The sequence below is a fragment of the Scyliorhinus torazame genome, chromosome 18 (assembly GCF_047496885.1).
Source record: "Scyliorhinus torazame isolate Kashiwa2021f chromosome 18, sScyTor2.1, whole genome shotgun sequence".
Taxonomy (NCBI): Eukaryota; Metazoa; Chordata; class Chondrichthyes; order Carcharhiniformes; family Scyliorhinidae; genus Scyliorhinus; species Scyliorhinus torazame.
In genome coordinates, this window is record NC_092724.1 from 49259575 (window position 1) to 49283965 (window position 24391).

The following is a 24391-nucleotide window of genomic DNA, read 5'->3' on the forward strand; positions in this document are numbered from 1 at the left end:
ATCTGCATATCGATTGGTTTAACCAGGTTGGTAAAGGCAGCCTTGAGGAGGAGTTTATAGAATGTGCCCGGGATAATTTCCTGGAACAGTATGTAATGGAACCTACAAGGGAACAAGCGGTCCTAGATCTGGTCCTGTGTAATGAGGCAGGATTGATTAATGATCTCATAGTTCGGGATCCTCTTGGAAGGAGCGATCACAATATGGTGGAATTTAAAATACAGTTGGAGGATGACAAGGTGAAATCAAACACTAGTGTTTTGTGCTTAAACAAAGGCATTACAATGGGATGAGAGAAGAACTAGCTAAGGTAGACTGGGAGCAAAGACTTCATGGTGAAGCAGTTGAGGAACAGTGGAGAACCTTCCGAGCGATCTTTCACAGTGTTCAGAAAAGGTTTATACCGACAAAAAAGAAAGACGGTAGAAAGGGGAAAAATTGACCGTGGATATCTAAGGAGGTGAGGGAGAGTATCAAATTGAAGGAAAAAACATATAAAGTGGCAAAAATTAGTGGGAGACTAGAGGACTGGGAAGTCTTTAGGGGACAACAGAAAGCTACTAAAAAAGCCATAAAGAAGAGTAAGGTAGACTATGAAAGTAAACTGGCTCAGAACATAAAAGCAGATAGTAAAAGCTTCTACAAATATATAAGACAAAAAAGAGTGGGTAAGGTAAATATTGGTCCTTTGGAAGATGAGAAGGGAGATTTAATAATAGGAGACGGGGAAATGGCTGAGGAGCTGAACAGATTTTTTGGGTCAGTCTTCATAGTGGAGGACACAAATAACATGCCAGTGACGGATGGAAATAAAGGTATGATAGGTGAGGACCTTGAGATGATTGTAATCACTAAGGAGGCAGTATTGGGCAAGCTAATGGGGCTAAAGGTAGACAAGTCTCCTGGCCCTGATGGGATGCATCCCAGAGTGTTAAAAGAGATGGCTAGGGAAATTGTAAACGGACTAGTGATAATTTATCAAAATTCACTAGACTCTGGGATGGTCCCAGAGGATTGGAAAGTAGCAAACGTGACACCACTGTTCAAAAAAGGTCAGCAGAAAGCGGGTAATTATAGGCCGGTAAGCTTAACTTCGGTTGTAGGGAAAATGCTGGAATCTATCATGAAGGAAGAAATAGCGGGGCACCTGGAGGGAAATTGTCCCATTGGGCAGACGCAGCATGGGTTCACAAAGGGTAGGTCGTGTCTGACTAATTTGGTAGAATTTTTTGAGGACGTTACCAGTGCAGTAGATAACGGGGAGCCAATGGATGTGGTATATCTGGATTTCCAGAAAGCTTTTGACAAGGTGCCACACAAAAGGTTGCTGCATAAACTAAAGATGCATGGCATTGAGGGTGAAGTGGTAGCATGGATAGAGGATTGGTTAACTAACAGAAAGCAGAGAGTGGGGATAAATGGGTGTTTCTCTGGTCGGCAACCTGTAACTAGTGGGGTCCCTCAAGGATCAGTGTTGGGCCCGCAGTTGTTCACAATTTACATAGACGATTTGGAGTTGGGGACCAAGTGCAATGTGTCAAAGTTTGCAGACGACACCAAGATGAGTGGTAAAGCAAAAAGTGCAGAGGATACCGGAAGTCTGCAGAAGGATTTGGATAGGTTAGGTGAATGGGCTAGGGTCTGGCAGATGGAATTCAATGTTGCCAAGTGTGAGGCTATCCATTTTGGGAGGAATAACAGCAGAATGGATTATTATTTAAACGGTAAGATGTTAAAACATGTTGCTGTGCAGAGGGACCTGGGTGTGCTGGTGCACGAGTCGCAAAAAGTTGGTGTGCAGGTGCAGCAGGTGATTAAGAAGGCTAATCGAGTTTTGTCTTTCATTGCTAGAGGGATGGAGTTCAAGACTAGTGAGGTTATACTGCAATTGTATAGGGTGTTGGTGAGGCCGCATCTGGAGTATTGTGTTCAGTTTTGGTCTCCTTACCTGAGAAAGGACATATTGGCACTGGAGGGAGTGCAGAGGAGATTCACTAGGTTGATCCCAGAGTTGAGGGAATTAGATTATGACGAGAGGTTGAGTAGACTGGGACTGTACTCATTGGAGTTTAGAAGGATGTGGGGGGATCTTATTGAGACATAAAAAATTATGAAGGGAATAGATAGGATAGATGCGGGCAGGTTGTTTCCACTGGTCGGGGAAAGCAGAACTAGGGGGCATAGCCTCAAAATAAGGGGAGGTAGATTTAGGACGGAGTGTAGGGGGAACTTCTTCACCCAAAGGGTTGTGAACCTCTGGAATTCCTTGCCCAGTGAAGCAGTTGAGGCTCCTTCTTTAAAAGTTTTTAAGAAAAAGATAGATGCCTTTCTAAAGAATAAAGGGATTCGGGGATATGGTGTACGGGCCGGAGAGTGGAGCTGAGTCCACAAAGATCAACCATGATCTCATTAAATGGCGGAGCAGGCTCAAGGGGCCAGATGGCCTACTCCTGTTCCTAGTTCTTATGTTCTTGTGTTCATAGCGAGAGGATTTCAGTGTAGGAATAGGGACGTTTTACTGCAATTGTATAGGACGTTGGTGAGGCCATACCTGGAGTATTGTGTGCAGTTTTGATGTCCTTATCTGAGGAAGGATGTTCTTGCTATGGAGGAAGTGCAGCGAAGGTTTACCAGGCTGATTCCTGGGAAAGCGAGACTGCCTTTTGAGGAAAGATTAAGCCGGTTAGGATTTAATTCATTGGAGCTTAGAAAAGTGAGAGGGGATCTCATAGAAAATTATAAAATTCTAACAGGATTAGACATGGTAGATTCAGAAAGAATGTTCCTGATAGTGGGAAAGTCCAGAACCAGGGGTCATAATTTGAGGATAAGGGGTAAAGCTTATAGGACTGAGATGAGGAGACATTTCTTCACCCAGAGAGTGGGGAATCTGTGGAACTCACTACCACAGAAAGTAGTTGAGGCCAAAGCGTTGTGTGATTTCAAGAAGGAATTAGATATAGCTCTTGGGGTTAAAGGGATTTGGGGATCAGCGTATTGAATTTGTTGCTCAACCATGATCATAATGTGTAGTGGAGCAGGCTCGAAGGGCCGGATGGCCTCCTCCTGCTTCTATTTTCTATATATGTTTCTATGTAAACCCTTCTCTAAGCTGCAGTCCCAGTAGCTGCCACAGATGCCCTCCTGGCCCTGCAGGGTCCGATGGAGCAGGCAGGAATTCTACCACAATGAGAGGCAAAAGACCCATTCTGTTCTCGTTAATGTTCAGGGGTGGAGTCGGCTGGCTCCACATCGATGTGGTTTCCGGGTCAGTGAGAGTGTGTTTGATATTATTCAGCCCTTTTTTATTTATGAATTTAGAGTACCCAATTAATTTTTTCCAATTGAGGGGCAATTTAGAGTGGCCTAGCTTGCACATCTTTGGGTTGTGGGAGCGAAACCCACGCAAACACGGGGAGAATGTGCAAACTCCACACAGACAGTGACCCAGAGCCGGGATTGAACCTGGGACCTTGGCGCCATGAGGCTGCAGTGCTAACCCACTGCGCCACCGTGCTGCCCATTCAGCCCTTTTTATAGATCTGTAATGCCATGAGAGAAGTGGGTACAGATTGTGCAACCACTTAGAGCTCTTTCATTGAAAAGCTTATCCTTAGCTCAGTGATGTTGTGATGGACCAATATGTATATGCTGCTCCAAATCCATCCTTTGTTGAAAAAGCTCAGATCTGCGCAGATCCTGGGCAAAGGCAGGATCAGACTTGACTGTGATTTCCCCCTCAATCAGATAACTTGCTAACATTCACAAACTTAAGTTCACTGATAAAAAATGGGTAAGTGGATAGTGGACTGGAAGGAGCTTAGTAGCATCGAATTCATACCCCAGCAAAATATTGGTGCTTTCCAAACAACAGAGTGAAATAAGGAACTGGAAAGAAAGATGGAAATTTTGAGCGGAATATTGCGCCCCTAACGTTTAAGATAGAGTTGAGAGGAATGCTTTCTCTCAGAAGGTCATGAATCTTTGGAACTCTCTTTCCCCAGAGAGCAGAGGAGGCAGGGTCAATGATTATTTTTAAGGCAGACATAGATAGACTCTTGACTAACAAGGGATATGGTGGGGTGGGTGAAAATGTGCCGGAGATCTCCAATTGTTGGGATTCAGTTTTGCTGCCGGCAGCGTAACCCCTCCCCTGGGTTTCCTAGCGGTTTGGGGTTGCTTCAATGGTATAGGACGTTGGTGAGGCCACACCTGGAGTATTGTGTGCAGTTTTGGAATCCTTATCTGATGAAGGATGTTCTAGCTATGGAGGGAGTGCAGCGAAGGAAATCCCATTGACGAGCAGTATGGCACGCAGCCGAGAAACCCGTGGCTGGGGCAACGGAGAATCCCGCCCGGGGAGTTTAGGCCGCAATCACACCAATCATGATCTTATTGGATGGCAGAGCAGGCTCGAGGGCCAAATGGCCTACTCCTGCTCCTAATTCGTATGTTCCTATAAGTAAACCCTAGTGTATTTGCTTGGGGACGGGGAGCCTTATTTTTAGGAATCCCGAAAACAATGGAACTTAAACTGTCACCTAAGATGACCAGCAAGTCCAAATAAGTTTGTGCATTGCATGATGAATTCTGTGGTTGCAAAGATAGTTCTCATCCATAATTATGAGGCTGGAATGGGAATTTTGAATGAACTTTCATGATTTCCAAGGCCATCAAAAAAATATTTTTGCCTTCTTTCACAGCGCAATCCAACACAAATCCAGACTGTATGCCACGGTGGTTAGCACTGCTGCTTCACAGCCCAAGGGATCCGGGTTCAATTCCCGGCTTGGATAACTGTCTGTGTGGAGTCTGCACGTTCGCCCTGTGCCTGCATGGGATTCCTCCGGGTGCTCCGGTTTCCTCCCGCAAGTCCTGAAAGACATGCTTATTAACTAAATTGGACATTCTGAATTCTCCTTCAATGTACCCGAATAGACGCTGTAGTGTGGGACTAGGGGATTTTCACAGTAACCTCATTGCAGTGTTACTGCAAGCCCACTTGTGACACTAATAAAGATTATTATTACAATAGCAGCAAGCACACTATTCAAACCAGAGAGAAAAGGCCTGTACTGTACAGCAGGTCCATATTAGAATTCACTGCTTTGTTACGCTGCCGATTGAAGCTTGACACTTTCCTCATGCCTTTTTTTTCACTGTGAGACATAGACTGGGAGGGAAGAAATGGGAAGGCAAAATTGGCTGAAATCAAAATTGGTTTGAAACTGAGAGTGCCTCGAGGAGGTTTTGGAGGACACTTGAAGGAAATAAATTTGCACTTGCAATATCAAGGCATACAAGGCTACAGGCCAAGTATTGGAAAATGGGATTAGAATAATTAGGTGGTTGTTTTTTACCGACGCAGACATGGTTGACCTAAGGGCCGCTTCTGTGCTGTAGGCCTCCATGACTCCATGCAAGTAACTGAAAAGGTACTTTAGCTTTGAGATCAGTTTACTAGAGATCTGCTTAATATTCAATTATAATTTGAAAAGAAGAAGCTTCAACAAAAGGCGCGATTGAATGGCCTTGTCACGCCGGACGAGGGTGAGATCTGCAACGCTCTGAACTACATCTCGCGAAAAGTTGCACCTCGGCGAGATCCAGATTAACATAGTTAAGTGAGCCATTCGGCTCATTTAAATATGTCTCCGCCCGATTCTCCCGAGACCCGGGAACTAATGCCTAGGTGAACGTGGACGAGGCATAACGGCACTTGGGGGGTGGTCTCCCAAGCCATCGGAAGCCCTGGGTGGTTGGGCTCTGATCAGGGTGCTACCTTGGCACTGCCCAGCTGGTAGGGACACTGCCAGGCTGCTAGACCTGTAGTGCCAAGGTGCCCAGGTGCCAGTTTTTCCATGCCAGGGATCAGGCCCAGGAGTGCCCTGCCTTTAAGAGATGGGCGTGAGGAGGGGATCAAGGAGCCCCTAAGAAGTACGTTGGGTGTGGGTGGGGTCCAGAGGCTGCGGTGAGGTGTCCGAAGGGGGTAGAGAGATCCAGGCGGCATTTAAAAATGGCACCCAATCTCTTCCTGCACTGACAAGCTTAAGTGCCGCTTCGGCAGGGCGTTCCCAACCGAGGCCAGAAAAAAAAAAACATAGTCCTGTTTGATAGCGGGTTCGTTCTTGGTGCTACAGCGCCGAGAAAGACACCGCTATTCGCGCTCAAAACTGGACTCTGTGTTTTGCTCGTTAAATCATGCCCAAAGTTGGTTCCCTGCCAGACTGCTGAAATAATTAAGTTCTGTGGAAATTAAAAGTACAGCAATTAAATTTCATCCACTGTGAAATTGTGTGCTTTCTGCAGCCCCCGTGCCAAACTTTTGATAGAGTTGGAGTTTCCAGGTAGTAGAACAAGCTGCTAATGTTGGCCTTTCGCCTCCAAGTTCAGAGTCTAAATCATATTCTGACAGCACTAAGAATAAAGCTCATTAGAAAAGTACAACCTGACTTACGACAAAGAGCAGGAGTAGGCCACTCAGCCCCTCGAACCTACTCTGCCAGTTCATAAGATCGTGGTTGATCTGATAATAACTTCAAATTTGCATCCCGCCTACCCTCCTGTAGCACGATCAATCACTCACGAGACGAGAAGAGAAGGAGTCAATCTATGGCTTTATTACGCAGACTTGTTCCCCAGCAGCACAGTTATAGAATGCGGCTGCTGGGAGAACCCGGGCTCTTATACTCCGCATTACTGGGTGGAGCCAGTAGGCGGCTGATCCAATCGGGACCCAGCGTCTATCCACCAATAGCCTCTCGGCATCACAGGGTACCGTAATACCCCTAATACATACCACCACATTCACCCCTTGTTAAAAAAGAACCCGGCGGGGGTAGTGGGCCGTATGGTGGAAGGGGTTTACAGAGTCGGTACCTAGGATGCCGCTAACACGGCGGCTATGCTCCGATATTAAACTACCAGTACTATTTACAATGCCACATTTACTGGGCAACTGAATTATTTACAGAGGCATTTCTTGCTTCGTTATACGGATTTGATGAGTCGAATGGGTGCCCTGGTCATCCTCGCCGATCGTCTCACCCACGGTGGTGATGCAGGCGCTGGCTCGGGCACCATCGTCTCTGGGAGGGTAGCGACGCTTCTTCCTGCTCCACTACCCCTAATCGCGACTGGGGCGAGGACCGATCCACCCGGGAAGGGGGCGGCTGTGGGGTGCGCCGGTGGGAGGGAGGGGGTGATTGGTGTTGGGGGTGTGTGTGGAGCTCCGGAGGGGTCGGCTGTGGTGTGCGCCGGTGGGAGGGAGGGGGTGTGTGGAGCTCCGGCGGGCGCCAGGTCCCACAGGGAGACCGTGTCCTGTCGGCCGTCGGGGTACACCACGTAGTCGTATTGAGGGTACGCGTGGAGGAGATGAACCCTCTCGACCAACGGGTCTGATTTGTGCGTCCGCAAATGTTTTCGGAGCAGGATGGGTCCCGGGGCTGCCAGCCAGGTCGGAAGTGACGTTCCGGAGAAGGACTTCCTAGGGAAGACCAGGAGTCGTTCGTGAGGTGTTTGATTCGTTCTTGTACAAAGCAGCGACCGGATGGAGCGGAGGGCGTCCGGGAGGACTTCCTGCCAGCGGGAAACTGGGAGACTTCTGGACCGCAGGGCCAGCAGGACCGTCTTCCAGACCGTTCCGTTCTCCCTCTCTACCTGACCGTTCCCCCGGGGGTTGTAACTGGTCGTCTTGCTCGAGGCAATGCCTTTGCTGAGCAGGAATTGACGCAGTTCGTCACTCATGAAGGAGGACCCCCTATCGCTATGTATGTAGGCGGGGCAACCGAACAGTGTAAAGATGGTGCAGAGGGCTTTAATGACCGTGGCCGTGGTCATGTAGCAGGGGATGGCGAAAGGGAACCGGGAGTACTCGTCAATCACGTTCAGGAAGTACATGTTGCGGTCGGTGGAGGGGAGGGGGCCTTTGAAGTCCAGACTGAGGCGCTCAAAGGGACGGGAAGCCTTTATCAGGTGCGCTTTATCTACCCTGTAAAAGTGTGGCTTGCACTCTGCGCAGATTTGGAAGTTCCTGGTGGCTGTCCTGACCTCCTCGATGGAGTAGGGCAGGTTGCGGGTCTTTATGAAGTGGTAGAACCGAGTGACTCCCGTGTGGCAGAAGTCCTCGTGGAGGGTTCGGAGACGGTCCACTTGTGCGTTGGCACATGTGCCGCGGGATAGGGCATCGGAAGGCTCGTTCAGCTTACTGGGACGATGCAAGATCTCATAGTTATAGGTGGAGAGTTCGATCCTCCGCCGCAAGATCTTGTCGTTCTTGATCTTGCCCCGCTGTGCATTATCGAACATGAAGGCCACTGACCGTTGGTCAGTGAGGAGAGTGAATCTCCTACCGGCCAGGTAATGCCTCCAATGTCGCACAGCTTACACTATGGCCTGGGCCTCCTTTTCCACTGAGGAGTGGCGGATTTCTGAAGCGTGGAGGGTGCATGAGAAAAAGGCCACGGGTCTGCCCGCTTGGTTGAGGGTGGCCGCCAGAGCTACGTCGGACGCGTCGCTCTCGACTTGAAAGGGGAGGGATTCGTCGATCGCGTGCATCGTGGCCTTTGCAATATCCGCTTTGATGCGGCTGAAGGCCTGGCGGGCCTCTGTTGACAGGGGAAAGACCGTGGACTGGATTAGCGGACGGGCCTTGTCCGCGTGGTGGGGGACCCACTGGGCGTAATAAGAGAAAAAGCCCAGACAGCGTTTCAGGGCCTTGGAACAGTGAGGGAGGGGGAACTCCATAAGGGGGCGTATGCGTTCAGGGTCGGGGCCTATAACTCCATTTCGCACTACAAGGATGGCTAGATGGTCGGTGCTAAACACGCATTTTTCCCTGTTGTACGTGAGATTCAGGGCGTTTGTGGTCTGGAGGAATTTTCGGAGGTTGGCGTTGTGGTCCTGCTGATCGTGGCCGCAGATAGTGACGTTATCGAGATACGGGAACGTAGCCCGCAAACCGTACTGGTCAACCATTCGGTCCATCTTCTGTTGGAAGACCGAGACTCCGTTAGTGACGCCGAATGGAACCCTTAAGAAATTATAGAGCCGCCCAACTGCTTCAAAGGCAGTGTATTTGCGGTCACTCGGGCGAATGGGGAGCTGGTGATATGCGGACTTAAGATCCACCGTGGAAAAGACCTTGTACTGTGCAATCCGATTGACCATGTCGGATATGCAGGGGAGAGGGTACCCATCCAGCTATGTGTACCTATTGATAGTTTGACTATAGTCTATGACCATCCTCTGCTTCTCCCTGGTCTTTACAACTACCACCTGAGCTCTCCAGGGACTATTGATGGCCTGGATTATGCCTTCCCGCAGCAGCCGCTGGACTTCCGACCAGATAAAGGTTTGGTCTTGGGCGCTATACCGTCTGCTCCTAGTGGCGACGGGTTTGCAATCCGGGGTGAGGTTCGCAAACAGGGAAGGCAGGTTGACCTTGAGGGTCGCGAGGCCGCAGATAGTGAGTGGGGGTATAGGGCCACCGAGTTGGAACGTTAAATTCTGGAGGTTGCACTGAAAATCCAACCCCAGGAGTGTGGCAGTGCAGAGGTGGGGGAGGACATAAAGCCGGTAGTTCTTGAACTCCCTCCCCTGTACCGTGAGGTTCGCGATGAAGAACCCTTTGATCTCTATGGAATGGGATCCGGCTGCCAGGAAAAAATGTTGATTACTCGGGTGGATCGGAAGAGAACTGCGTCTTACCGTATCGGGGTGTATAAAACTCTCCGTGCTCCCAGAGTCGATCAGGCAGGGCGTCTCGTACCCGTTGACGAGTACCGTCGTTGTTGCTGTTTGGAACGTTCGGGGCCACGACTGGTCCATGGTCACTGAAGCCAGTCACTGTTGCTGCATCGGGGCGTTTTCTTCAGGCCCCGTGAAGTCGTCCATTCAGCCAAGATGGCGGCGCCCATCCTTCCCGCATGGAGTCCGGGACCCAAGATGGCGGCGCCCCTCCCTCCCCTCATGGAGTCCGGGACCCAAAATGGCGGCGCCCGTTGGTCGCACATGGATCGTTGGGGGGGTTGGGTTTGGGGTCCTGGTTCTCCCCGGTAGATTGCGGCGACCCCCCGGGCCTGGCACACCGCTACAAGGTGCCCTTTTTTGCTGCACCCTTTGCAGAGTGCTGAGCGGGCCGGGCAGCGCAGCCAGGGGTGTTTCATTTGCCCGCAATAGTAGCAGCGGGGCCCCCCCCGGGTGGGCTGGTGCTCCGGCAGCACAGGCCTTCAGGGGGGTGGGGGGTGCCGGGAGGTCGGTCGTGGCGGGGTCCATGGTGCCCAAAGGGCAGCCGCGCGGTTGGGGGAGTAGGCACGTGCGTTCTGTGACGCCACATCGAGCGAGGCAGCGAGGGCCCATACCTCCTTGAGGCCTAGTGCGTCTCTCTCCAGTAATCGCTGGAGCTCCATGTCCTTTCAGTCTGCATAATAAATTGTACCACGATCAATCACTCACGAGATGAGAAGAGAAGGAGCCAATCGATGGCCTTATTACGCAGACTAGTTCCCCGGCAGCATAGTTACAGAATGCGGCTGCTGGGAGAACCCGGGCTCTTATACTCCGCCTTCGTGGGTGGAGCCAGTAGGCGGCTGATCTAATCGGGACCCAGCGTCTATCCACCAATAGCCTCTCGGCATCACAGGGTACCGTAATACCCCTAATACATACCACCACACCTCCCAACAAACTATCACCCCGTTTCTCACCAAGAATCAATCCAGCTCTGCCTTAAAGATATTTAAAAACTCGGGGCGGCATGTGGCACAGTAGATAGCACCGGGACTGCGGCGCTGAGGACCCCGGTTTGAATCCCAGCCCTGGGTCATTGTCCGTGTGGAGTTTGCACATTCTCCCCATGTTTGCGTGGGTTTCACCCCCACAACCCAAAGATATGCAGGGTAGGTGAATTGGCCACGCTAAATTGCCCCTTAATTGGAAAAAAAAATAATTGGGTACTCTAAATGTATAAGAAATAAAAATATTTAAATGAAAAATGAAAATGAAAATTGCTTATTGTCACTAGTAGGCTTCAAATGAAGTTACTGTGAAAAGCACCTAGTCGCCACATTCCGGTGCCTGTTTGGGGAGGCTGGTACGGGAAATGAACCGTGCTGCTGGCCTGCCTTGGTCTGCTTTAAAAGCCAGCGATTTAGCCCAGTGTGCTAAAGACTCTGCTTCCACCACCTTTTCAGGAAGAAAGTTTCAAAGACTCAACCCTCCGAGTGAACTACATTTCACCTTGTCTGCATTTGAAATGGGTGACCCATTGAGAGGGATTTGCCGCCCCATTTTCGGCAGGCAGGAATGGCAGAGAAAGCAGAGAATTGAGTCGGTGTCCCAAAACGGCTATTATGTCAGTGGGATTTTCCCGCTCGATTGTCCCTGCCCCTCACAGTGACGAAACGGGATTCCTGCCATGCAATCATGGGAACACCATTTAAATACATTTTAATGCGATGTCAGGCCTTTCTGCTGTAACATCGCCCCATGTAGGAATGCCCCCCTCCAACTGGTGTAACATCACAGTGGTGGGGTTTACAACTGGTTTTAAAAATGGGGAAAGGCGAACAGAGCACCTTACCTAGGCCCACTCCCCTGACCTAACCCTGTAACCGCACCTAACCTGTACATCTTTGGACTGTGGGAGGAAACCGGAGCACCCAGTGGAAACCCAACCAGACATGGGGAGAAAGTGGAAACTCCACACAGACAGTGAACCAGGTCTGGGGTCGAGCCCGAGTCCCTGGCGCTGTGAGCCAGCAATGCTGATCACTGTGCCGCCCCTTGGCATTATTTTGAAGAAAAACAGGGGAATGCTCTTTGGTGTCCTCGGTAATATTTACCCATCATCCAACATCCCTGAAGCTGACGAGCTGGCCTTTACCACATTGCAGTTTGTGGACCTTGCCCAGGCGTTCCATTGGTGACGACACTTCAAAAGTACTTAAGCTGCAAGAGCTTTTGGACATCCTGAGGCTTGGAGTTTTTTGAAAGTTTTTTTAACTGATCTCTTTCATATGAGGACCGAATGGAATCCTGATATTGGAATCCATAATTAAGGACGAGCTGTGTGGGAGATCAATTACGAAATTGGTTGCCGGGAGCTGTTTTATGTGGCACAAGATGGTATGTATCATATAAACTGAGCAAAAAGAGAACAGTAATAGCATCAGGAACCGTTGCTGTGACTTGAGCCGCAAATTGCTGGGCTGGAGCTGTCAATTTCTATATATTGGCTCAGTATAGGCAGCCTGCTTGAGCACTGGCTGAGCAATTAGCCACAAACTATTTTATAGCATCAGCCAATGTGTCAAGCTGCGAAAGCAGTAAGTGAATTAGTCAGGAATTTCTTCAGGCCTAAGACGTCTCAATCACGTAATGAAGCAGAGGTAAAATATGCATGTTCCCCATTGCCTCAGCCATAGGAGCACATCGTGGAGACAGGAGTGGAACTATAATTTTCAGAACCAGAAGTAAAGATTGATTCAAAGGAATGAATAAATCAATATCATATAAGCGTCCACGAACCTGGATGAAATATATAATCATTGGCGTGTAATCATTGGCGTGAAAGATCACAGAAACATACAGAACAAGAAACAATTACATGGTCCGTCAAACCCAATGCTTCCGCAGCTTGTACATCTACCCTGTTATGGACTCCACCCCACCATTTGATCTCCTTACTCAGACTCGGTACCCTTAAATTTTCTCTCACAGTTGATCTACAAGCCAACTCAGTCATGAACTCCACCCTACTCATTTACACTCCTGTGACATAGTTCAACATAAATGCTTCCTGATCCTTAAGGCAACATCATGTAACGTCCCACTGTCCTCACTGCTCCACAATCCAATCAAAGCCTGCTGGACTTCGTACATCATATACACAATCCCCAAAAGGAGTAGAAGCATTACACCCCAGTATTATTTGATCATCTTAGGAACACAGGAATAGGAGTAGACCATTCAGCCCCTCAAGCCTGTCCCACCATTCAATGAGATCATGGCTGATTTGTGGACCAACTCTATATACCTGCCTTTGGTCCATATTCCTTAATATCTTTGATATCAAAAATCTATTTATCTCAGATTTAAAATGAACAACTGTTCTCGCGTCAACTGCTGTTTGTGGGAGACAGTTTTAAACCCCTACCACCTCTGACGGAAGTGCTTCCTAACATCTCTCCTGAACGGTCTCGCCCTAAATTTTAGACTATGCCCCCTAGTTTTAGAATCTCCAACCAGTGGGAATAGTTTATTGTTATCTACCCTATCTCTCCCTGTTAATATCTTGAATACTTCAATTAGATCACCCCTTAACCTCCTAAATTCTAGCAAAAACAGGCCTAATGTGTGTAATCTCTCATCGTAACTTAACCCTTCTAGTCCAGGTATCATTTTTGTAAAAGTACGTTGCACTCCCTCCAAGTCCAATATATCCTTCCTAAGGTGTGGTGCCCAGAACTGCTCACAGTTCTTCAAGTGGGGTCTAGCCAGGGTTTTATATAGCATAACTTCTGTGCCTTTTCCTCCAATGCTCTAGTTATAAAGGCTAGCATTCCATTAGCTTTTTTGATTATTTTCTGCACTTGTTTATGGCATTTGGAAGATCTATGCACCTGAACCCCCAAGTCTCTTTGGACATCCACTGTACTTAACCTCTTCCCATTTAGAAAGTACTGCTCTCCTTTTTTGGTCCAAAATTGATAACATCACACTTGTTTACATTGAATTCCATCATAGAATCATAGAATTTACAGTGCACAAGGAGGCTATTTGGCCCATTGAGTCTGCATTGTCCCTTGGAAAGAACACCCTACTTAAACCCACGCCTCCATCTTATTCCCGTAACCCAACCTTTTGGGCACTAAGGGGCAATTTGTGGGAGGAAACCGGAGCACCAGGAGGAAACCCACGCAGACAGGAGGAGGACGTGCAAACTCTACACAGCCAACCGAGGTCGGAATTGAACCCAGGTCACAGGAGCTGTGAGGCAACAGTGCTAACCACTGTGCCACCATGCCGACCTGATGATCTGCCACAATTTTGCCCATTCACCTAGTCTGCAAATATCTCCTTGCAATTTCATGCTATCATCTAGACTGTCTACAATGCCGTCTAACTTTGTTTCATCCGTAAATTTAGATATATGACTTTCTATGCCATCATCCAAGTCATTAAAGAATAATGTGAATAATTGAGGCCCCAACACAGATCCCTGTGGTACACCACTAGTCACACCCTACCAATTAGAGTATTTACCCATTATCCTCACTCTCTGTCGCCTGCCACTCAACCAGTTTCCTAACCATGTCAATAATTTGGCCTCAACTCTGTGGGTGTCCATCTTAGATAACAGCATCTTATGTTGAACTTTATCAAATACCTTCTGGAAGTCCATATAAATAACATCCTTAGGTAGACATTCTCCTGTCCACTACCTTAGTCACCTCTTCAAAAAATTCAATGAGATTTGTCAGGCATGACCTCATGAATCCATGCTGGCTCTCCCTGATCAACCAAAATATTTCAAGGTATTCAGTTATGCTATCCTGATTATGAACTCCAGCAATTTCCCCACCATAGATGTTAGGTTAACCGGTGTGTAATTCCCTGGTTTCCCCCTTTCATCCTTCTTAAAAAGTGGAGTGACCTGTGCAATTGTTCAATCCAGAGGGACTACTCCTGGATCTAGGGAACTCTGAAAGATTATAGTTAGGGCATCTACAATGTTCTCCCATACTTTCCTTAACATCCTCGGATGGAAACCAGCATGCTCTGGGGATGTGTCACTCTTTAGTTTCATTAATTTCCTACTTCCTGACGCTGTACTTACGTTAATTGTATTAGGTCCCTGTCCTCTATCTTCTATTCACTTTTTCAGGACTTACGGCAAGTTATCCTCCTTTTCAGCTATAAATACCGCCAAAGTAATTGTCTCGGTCTATGACTGTCAAAAACTAACCAGTTTTTAGCAACTAATGGAGGGGTTAATTATCTCTGGTGCTTGTCTAGAGGTCTTTCTTAGCTCCCCGTTGACTGCGTACAGTGCAACATGGAGCTCGTCACAGCTACATAAAAGGCATTTCCTCAAAGTGGTCCCTCCCTGTGCTAAGAATTTTTGATTGTGAGTGTGTGTATTTCTGTTTATGTCTGTGTCTGTGCATGTGTGTGTGTGTCTGAGTGTGTGTATTTCTGTTTATGTCTGTGTATGTGTCTTGACTGTGTGTATTTCTGTTTATGTCTGCGTCTGTGCAAGTGTGTGTGTCTGAGTGTGTGTATTTCTGTTTACGTCTGTACGTGTGTGTGTGTCTAAGTGTATGTATTTCTGTTTATGTCTGTGTCTGTGTGTCTGAATGTGTGTATTTCTGTTTATGTCTGTACGTATGTGTGTGTGTCTAAGTGTATGTATTTCTGTTTATGTCTGTGTCTCTGCGTGTGTGTGTGTCTGAGTGTTTGTATTTCTGTTTATGTCTGTGCGTGTGTGTGAGTGTGTGTATTTCTGTTTATGTCTGCGTCTGTGCAAGTGTGTGTGTCTGAGTGTGTGTATTTCTGTTTATGTCTGTACGTATGTGTGTGTCTAAGTGTATGTATTTCTGTTTATGTCTGTGTCTCTGCGTGTGTGTGTGTCTGAGTGTTTGTATTTCTGTTTATGTCTGTGCGTGTGTGTGAGTGTGTGTATTTCTGTTTATGTCTGTGTGTGTGTATGAGTGTGTGTATTTCTGTTTATGTCTGCGTCTGTGCAAGTGTGTGTGTCTGAGTGTGTGTATTTCTGTTTATGTCTGTACGTATGTGTGTGTCTAAGTGTATGTATTTCTGTTTATGTCTGTGTCTCTGCGTGTGTGTGTGTCTGAGTGTTTGTATTTCTGTTTATGTCTGTGCGTGTGTGTGAGTGTGTGTATTTCTGTTTATGTCTGTGTGTGTGTGTATTTGTGTATTTCTGTTTATGTCTGTGACTGTGCAAGTGTGTCTGTGTGTGCAGCCACTTGTTAAATTGCGAGTGATTCAATTTTAAAATAACTCAGCCGTCAAGCTTTATTCTCAAACAAGAAGGTTTATTTGTTACAAAACTACGGCTACAAAACTAAAGCTATGAACTTAAATACAGATACAAAGATTAAAATGCAGATCTAGGAAAAAAGATACAACAGATGAGGACCGGACTTCTGTGGTCCTGCCGGCAACGCCCCTCGCCGCCCCCAATAGGTTTCCTCGTGGTGTGGGGTGGCTTCAATGGAAATTCCCATTGACAGCGGTGGGAGCAGAGAATCCCGCCGCCAGCAAATGGCACGCCGCCTCCTGCCGCTGGGAAAAACGCAGCTGGGAGGCTGGAAAATCCAGCCCAAGATTTGAAATTAGTCTCCTGTGAAGATACCCTTGAAGATACCAATAAGATAAATATCCCTAAAAAATTACCTATAAAGAATGCTACTTGAGTCAATCATATCCCAGCAGAAGTCACCACCTTCGAGGGGGTGGGGGTGCGGGGTGTGATATCTGAGAAAACAAACTTTGTTGTCGAACTGTAATGATACATTTTCAGGGACTTCATTAGTGAACAAAAAGGGGATTTATTTAATGGTCTTTGAGAGCAACAGCAAACATAGAAAATAGAAGCAGGGGGAAGCCATTCAGCCTTCGAGCCTGCTCAGCCATTCATTATTATCATAGCTGATCATCAAATTCAATACCAAGTCCAATAGCCTTCCCCCCCCCCCATATCCCTTGACCCCTAGTTCTGGACTTCCCCACCATCGGGAACATTCTGAATCTATCCTGTCTAATCCTGTTAGGTTCGCAGCCAGCTGTCAAATACCTCTGCCGATGAGAAATCCTCCCTCTGGCGTGATTCCCCACTCTGAGTCCAGATTGGTCACCCAGGCTAGGCGACCTTTACTCAGCTGTGTTATCCTTAAAGAGCGAATCACCACACGAGCAAAGGAAACAGAAAGGAGATTACCATGGTGACCAACCCACAAAATACACTTCAATAGCTGCAAAGAGCTTTAGGATGCCTAGAGGTCATACAAGGTACAATATAAATGTAAGTGTTTTGCTTTTGTCTAACAATAGCATTTTTCAAATTGTTTCTGAAGGAACTGCATTGGTACTCGTGATCCGTATTGTGGCTGGGTTGGAGACGGAGCCTGTGTGTATTTGGAACCAGGAATCAGGTAGAATCAAGTTAATTCCTATGGGTTAAACTCAATTTCAAAATGGGAAGAATTTGCTGTTGGAAGATACACATCCCAAATTAATCAATCAGGATTGTTATGATAATATTTATTGATCACTTTGCTCAACAAGGTATTTTACATTATGATCTTGCTGGAGACAAAAGACTTACTTACAAATCTTCCCAGAACGCATAACCCACCCATGTGCCGCCTTAGTCTTAATTTTAAGTAGAGCTTTCACCCTTCCAATTCAGGGTTAGAAAAGCAGGTTTTTGAGTGGCTTAATTGGAAACTTCTAAAACAAAAACTGGGGGCGTGATTCTCCGCTCCCTCGCCGGTTGGGAGAATCGCCTGGGTCACCAACTTTTCCCGCGACGCCGGTCCGACGCCCTCCCGCGATTCGCCCAAGCGGCGAGAACGGCCCCGTCGAGTTCCGCGCGGCGCAGGCCGGAGGATCGCCTGAGACACCCGAAATGGTGATTCTCCGGCACCCCTGCTATTCTCAGGCCCAGATGGGCCGAGGGGCCAGCCCAAAACGGCGGGTTCCCCCCCGGCGCCGTCCACATCCTGCATCGGGGGGGCCCTCAAATGGGGTCTGGCCCGCGATCGGTGCCCACCGATCGTCGGGCCGTCCTCTCTGAAGGAGGACCTCCTTTCTTCCGCAGCCCCGCAAGATCCGTCTGACATCTTCTTGCGGGGCGTGCTCGGAGAGGACGACAACCACGCATGTTATGCGGCGCCGGCCGCGTCATGTATGCGGCGCCGCCTTTACGCGGCGCCAAGGCCTGCCGTGCGTAAATGACGCGGCGCCGCTCCTCGCCCATTATCGGGCCCTGAATCGGTCGGGATAGGGGCCGTTTCGCGCCGTCATGAACCTCACCGGGTCGGAGAATCGCCGGGGGCCGGCGGGAATCCCGCCCCCGCCGTATCCCGAATTCTCCCCCACCGGAGATTCGGCGGGGGCAGGAATCGCACCGCGCCGGTCGGCGGAAATCGCGCCGGTCCATGGGCACACCCCCAGCGATTCTCCGGTCCGCGATGGGCTGAAGTCCCGCCGTTGTCAACCCACGCCGGCCGGCGTGGATTGAACCACCTTTCGAACGGCGGGACAAGGCGGCGCGGGCGGGCTCCGGGGTCCAGGGGGGGCGCGGGGCAATCTGGCCCCGGGGGGTGCCCCCACGGTGGCCTGGCCCGCGATCGGGGCCCACCGATCCGCCGGCGGGCCTGTGCCGTGGGGGCATTCTTTTCCTTCCGCCTTCGTCATGGTCTTCACTATGGCGGAGGCGGAAGAGACCCCCTCCACTGCGCATGCGCGGGGATGCCGTGAGCGGCCGCTGACGCTCCCGCGCATGCGTCGCCCGGCGAAGCCATTTCCGCGCCAGCTGGCGGGGCGGAAATCAGTCTGGCTCGGGCATAGCCCCTCAAGGTGAGGGCTCGGCCCCTCAAGTTGCGGAGAATTCCGCACTTTTGGGGCGGCGCAATGCCGGACTGATTCGCGCCGTTTTTGCCGCCGGTCGACGGACATCGCGCCGATTGCGGAGAATCCCGCCCCCGAAGTCTGACTTTCAAACCGGAAGCCAGTTATTTTGCCCTCTGCTTTATGTTGTGATAATGTATTTAAAGTTACAAATGTTTGCAATTCATTTTCAATCAGCAAGCACACGCTAAACTTTAAATCACAATTCCTCCTCACCCACCACAACCCCCAGCCCCATTTAAATTCAAATTGTTTAAATATTTAAAAATGCTTCTGACTAATTTTTGCCTGGCACCTGAAAATCTGCTTCTCACCAGTGGTATTACCTCCCAGGAGTGCAGAGTTTGTCAATTATATCCTCTACTGTGAAGAAGGTACACACATAAAACCAAGATAAGGAGATTTTTTTCTCTCAGAGGTTCATGGGTCTTTGAAACTCTTTCCCAGAGAGCTGTGGAGGCAAGGTCATTGAATATTTTAAAGGCAGAGGTAGACAACTTCATGACCAACAAAGGAGGGGGCTGGGTCAAAGTGTACGTAGGGGCCAAGCAGGAAAGTAGTGTTTGGGCCACAGTCATGTCAGCCATGATCTTATTGAACAGTCGGGCAGGCTCAAGGAGCTGAATGGCCTATTCCTGCTCCTAATTCATATGTTTGTGTGACTGCTGAAAACGGGAATTTCTCCACTTCTCAAAGGAAAAGTTTAAGCATAATATGTCTCAAAAAAGGAATGCATTTACTGCAAACTCACTTCCAAATTACATAAAATTGCAACCACCAAACACATCTATCCCTTAATCTCCTGTCAGCATTCTGCAGGTACCATTTCCTCTGGGATACCCTGGTCCACTCCTCCATCACCCCCAACAACTCACCCGGGGCTGGTTTAGCACACTGGGCTAAATAGCTGGCTTTTAAAGCAGACCATGGCAGGCCAGCAGCACGGTTCAATTCCCGTATCAGCCTCCCCGAACAGGCGCCGGAATGTGGCGACTAGGGGCTTTTCACAGTAACTTCATTGAAGCCTACTTATGACAATAAGCGATTTTCATTTCATTTCTTCCCACAGCACTGGCCCAAGCAATCGCATAAGGTGCAACACCTGCCCCTTTACCTCCTCCATGCTCACCATTCAAGGACCTAAACATTCTTATCAAGTGAGGCAGTGCTTCTTGTGCACCTCCTTCAATCTGGTCAATTGCATTTACTGCTCCCAATGTGGTCTACTCTACAGTGGAGAGACTAAACGCAGACTGGGTGACGGCTTTTCAAACTACCTTCTGTCCCTCTGCAAGCCAAGTAGGACCCAGACCTTCCTGTTGCTGCCATTTCAACTCGCCACCCTGCTCTCATGTCCACATGTCCGTCCTTGGCCTGCTGCAATGTTCCTGAGAAGCCCAACGCAAACTGAAGGAACAGCACCTCATCTTCTAATTAGACACAGTCCAGCCTTCCGGACTTAACATTGAGTTGAACAACTTCAGACTGCAAATACCCTCCTCCACCCTCACTCTATTTTCATTTCTATCAATTTATTTTCATTTCTTCCATTGATCCATTTTTCCATCACCGTTGGACCCCTCCCCCACTCCACCCTTCTATGGCCACTGTTCCCTCTTCCTAGTTGTCCTTTGACACCGTGCTCACCTTTGTTCTGCCATTAACGCATTCTGATGTCTAACGTGTCACTATCAGCACCCTTCTTAGCCATGAACGCCATCATTTACATTCCCTTTGTCTTTTTGTTCACAACATCCTTGTCAATCTCCACCTATCCCTGGCCCTCTATCCAACCCCACTGCGCAATGCGCTGCCCCCCCCCCCCCCCTCCCCCGACAACAGTTTAACTCTCGTCCTATTTCCAGTTCTGTCTAGCTTTGACAAGGAGTCATTCAGACTTGGACCGTGAGCTCCATTCTCTCTCCACAGATGGAGCGAGACCTGCTGAGATTGTTCAGGATTTTCTGTTTCTGTCACATAAAATTGTTACCTGAAAGTCTTGAGGACCTGTGAGTACAGAGTGCAAACTTGGCTGCCAGTTGGTGATTAATTCTAGCCTGAGATTATAATGGACTGATACTCACTTCTAGATTACTCTTGGGTAACTTACCCTATTTGATATCAGGGTTTACTTTCTCTCTGCCAGAAGTTAAACAAAAATGTCGATGCTATTAGTGGAATAACATCGCTCATGGACATAAGAGCATAATTCATACAGCAGTGGGATACTGTTGTACAAATACCTAGCAGGTCCGTGAGAAAATCATTTCTCCGCTATTATCGCAAAGGCTGTTTAAAATAGGTGGCGGGAGAAGCAGTGCTAAGGTTTCAGTACTGGGAAAAGATGGAGATGTAATAGATTTTAAACTAGGGTGAAAGGCTGGAGAGACTCAGGACAAACGGGTTTGTGATGTGAGGATAAAGGCAGTGGGAATGAGGAAGACACAAAAGATATGTCTGGAGGAGGTGTGAATGGCAGTCCTGTAGCAAATAAAAGAGAAAAAAGACAAGGGAGAAAAACCAAAACCGCCAAAGGAAACAGAAACTTTGAATTTGGTATACTGTACTCGCTGCTCACAATCACTCGATCACTGTCCTTGAAGCCGCACAGCTGACACAGGCCGCATACCAATACTCGAAAGGCGCCGCAATCTGAAAAAAAATCAACATGAAAGCAGAGATAAAAATGAAAGCAGAAACACCCCAGAGAACCATTTACGTGCGGACATGGGAACACCACCCACCCCCTCCAGGGACCCTCCCCGCTGGCACTGCCCACCTGGCACTGCAAAGGGAAGTGCCAGACTACTGCCTGCGCATGACACTCTTTCCCCCCCCCCCCCTGTATTTACTTATGTGCCCCCAGCGGGGACCATTTGCCAGCTCGCCATTTGTCCAGACCTGTTGTGAACCCCACTGCGGTGGCGTCGCGCCATTAGGAGGGATCCTAATGTGGGGGGTAATACAGCAGAGAAAACACTAGGTGTACTTAAATGAATGCAAATGGGGTTCTCGGCCTTTCATGGCAGACACCCCATTACGTCATTGACAAGGGGCGGGGAGAAACTCAGTCGGGAATCCCGCTGCCACAAAAGATGTTTGTGTTCTCCTGTTTAGACTTTTCGCCCCCTCTTAGATTCTTTGACCCCTCTGGCTTCCCCCACCAACCAAAAACGGGGACAGAAAATCCCCCCTCCCCTCATCTTTCAATTTGGCATCCAGACTCAACAGCGAGCTCACCAAATTCAGATCGTAATCACTGCCACCATTTTTCTTTTGGATTTTCCCTCTTGTTTTGCTCTTTATTTTTGCTTTCAAATAGCGGCTTTACATCATTCTGCCACTCACACCTCCTCTGGACATATCTTTTGTTCCTTTACTGTCCCATTACTAGTCCCTTTGGCCTTGCACCATGATCTCTTTAGTCATTCAGTCTTTCCTGCCTTTCACCCAATCACAGCCCAATCTTTTTATTATTATTCTTCCCCCACCCCCCTCCACTACCACCTCCCCCCGCCCCCACACTTGCTTACAGCCTATTATCTATCAAACATTTCCCAGTTCTGATGAAAGGTCATCGAAAGACAGAAACTCCTTTAGTTCTGTTTTTCTCTCCACAGACGCTACCAGACCTGCTGAGTATTTTCCGCATGTCTATTTTTATTACAGATTTCTGGATTTGCGGTATTGTACTCTTGTTTGAAATAGATTATTGACTCCATCAAAATAGCAAAAGGCATGCGTTTCAAATGGTGCATTAAGCATTTGTACATTATTGTCCAACAATGGAATTTCAGAGACAAGGGGCCAGATTTTCAAAGCGTTTTGGATCCTTCGCTGATCTTTAAAATGGCGGGTGAGACACAACTCAGGGATTCCCAGCCTTATTCCCAACACCCCCAATTTTCATTGGTGCGGTGGAAAGGTGCTGGCAGTGAGCAAGCAGCCTGCGATCCTGACTCGGCTGGCTTCATTGCAGGGTAGGCATTTCCTAGCCTCCTGCAATTTTCATGGAGTTGGGCCAGCTTCTCAAGGATAACTCCAAAAGGTCTTACTCATGCCACCCATGCCCTCGATATTCCCACCCCATGGCCTCTCCAGTAGATTGGACAAATGCTAATGTAACACCTTTATTCAAAAAGGAAGGGAGACAGAAATTAGGAAACTATAGACCAGTTAGTTTAAAATCTGTCATTGGGAAATTGTTAAAAATTATTAAGGAAGTGATAACGAGTCATTTGGAAAATCAAAACACAATGCATCAGGGTCAGCATGGTTTTATGAAGGGTAAATCATGTTTGACTAATTTGCTAGAGTTCATCGAAGATGTAACAAGCCAAGTGGATAATGGGGATCCTGTAGATGTAGCATATCTGGACTTCCGGAAGGCATTTGATAAGTTGCAACAGAAAAGGTTAAAACACAAGGCAAGATCATATGGGGTTAAGGGTAATTTATTAGCTTGGATAGAAGACTGGCTGACGGACAGAAGGCAGAGAGTTGGGATGAATGGATCTTTTGCTGGTTGGCAAGATGTAACTAGTGGTGTGCCACAAGCCAGTCCTTAGGAGCCCATTATTTACAATATATATTAATGACTTGGGTGTAGGGATAAAAGATATTGTAGCCAGATTTGCAGATGACACTAAAATAGGTGGGATAATAAGTTGCAATGAGGAAATAAGAAATTTACAAATTGATATAGGTAGGTGAGGTGAGTGGGCCAAAATTTGGCAGATGGAGTTTTACTTTAATAAGTGTGAGGTTATCCATTTTGTTCGGAAAAATGGAAAGGCAACTTATTATTTAAATGGAGAGAAAGTTCACAGTGCTTCGGTGTAGAGGGATCTGGGTGTCCCGGCGCATGAATTGCAGAAAACTAGCATGCAGGTACAGCAGGTAATAAGGAAGGCAAATGGAATTTTGGCCTTTATAGCTAAAGGGATAGAGTAAAAAAGCAGGGAAGTGTTGCTGCAACTGTACAAGGCATTGGTGAGACCACACCTGGAGCACTGTGTACAGTTGTCCCCTTATTTGAGGAGGGATGTCATTGCATTACAGGCAGTTCAGAGGAGGTTCTAGATTGAACTTGATTGATTCCAGAGATGAGGGGTCTGTCTTATGAAGAGAGATTGAGCAATTTAGATCTATACTCTCTTGAGTTTAGAAGAATCAGAGGAGATCTAATTGAGATATATAATTGAGGTATATAAGATGATAAAAAGTATTGACAAAGTAAACATAGAGCAGATGCTTCCTCTGTGGGGCAATCTAGAATGAGACGTCATAATTTTAGGATAAGAGGTAGCAGATATAAACACGAGAGAAGAATTTACTTCTCTCAAAGGTCGTAAATCTGTGGAATTCACAACCCTCGGGTCTGGTGGACGTCAGGACATTGAATGAATTTAAGGAAGAGGTAGACAGATTTTAAATTGGTAATGGGTTTAACGGTTATGGAGAACGGGTAGGAAAGTAGAGTTGAGGCCGAGATGAGATCAGCCATGATCATATTGAATGGAGGAGCAAGCTCGAGCGGCAGAACTGCCTTCTGCTCCTAGTTCTTATGTTATTATGCCCACTCATGTTCCCTACCCACACAATGGCCTCTTGGAGATGCTTCACAACTTAATGACCACTCATGCCATCCCATCCACCCTAACGTCCCTTTTATAGGCCCCTTGTCAATGTAACGTCGACTCTTGCCACCCCTACCCACCCCAATGGCTCCTTA

General features: G+C 48.0%; 1 protein-coding gene across 2 annotated transcripts in view; it reads left to right on the forward strand.

Annotated features, from left to right (window-relative positions):
• sema6bb (sema domain, transmembrane domain (TM), and cytoplasmic domain, (semaphorin) 6Bb) overlaps positions 1-24391 on the forward strand; it is an 809283-nt gene that overhangs the window by 759772 nt on the left and 25120 nt on the right. For both annotated transcript variants that reach the window (XM_072482724.1, XM_072482723.1), the window contains one exon: positions 17100-17177. In XM_072482724.1, the coding sequence (XP_072338825.1) occupies positions 17100-17177 (78 nt within the window). The remainder of the gene's footprint in view (positions 1-17099; positions 17178-24391) is intronic.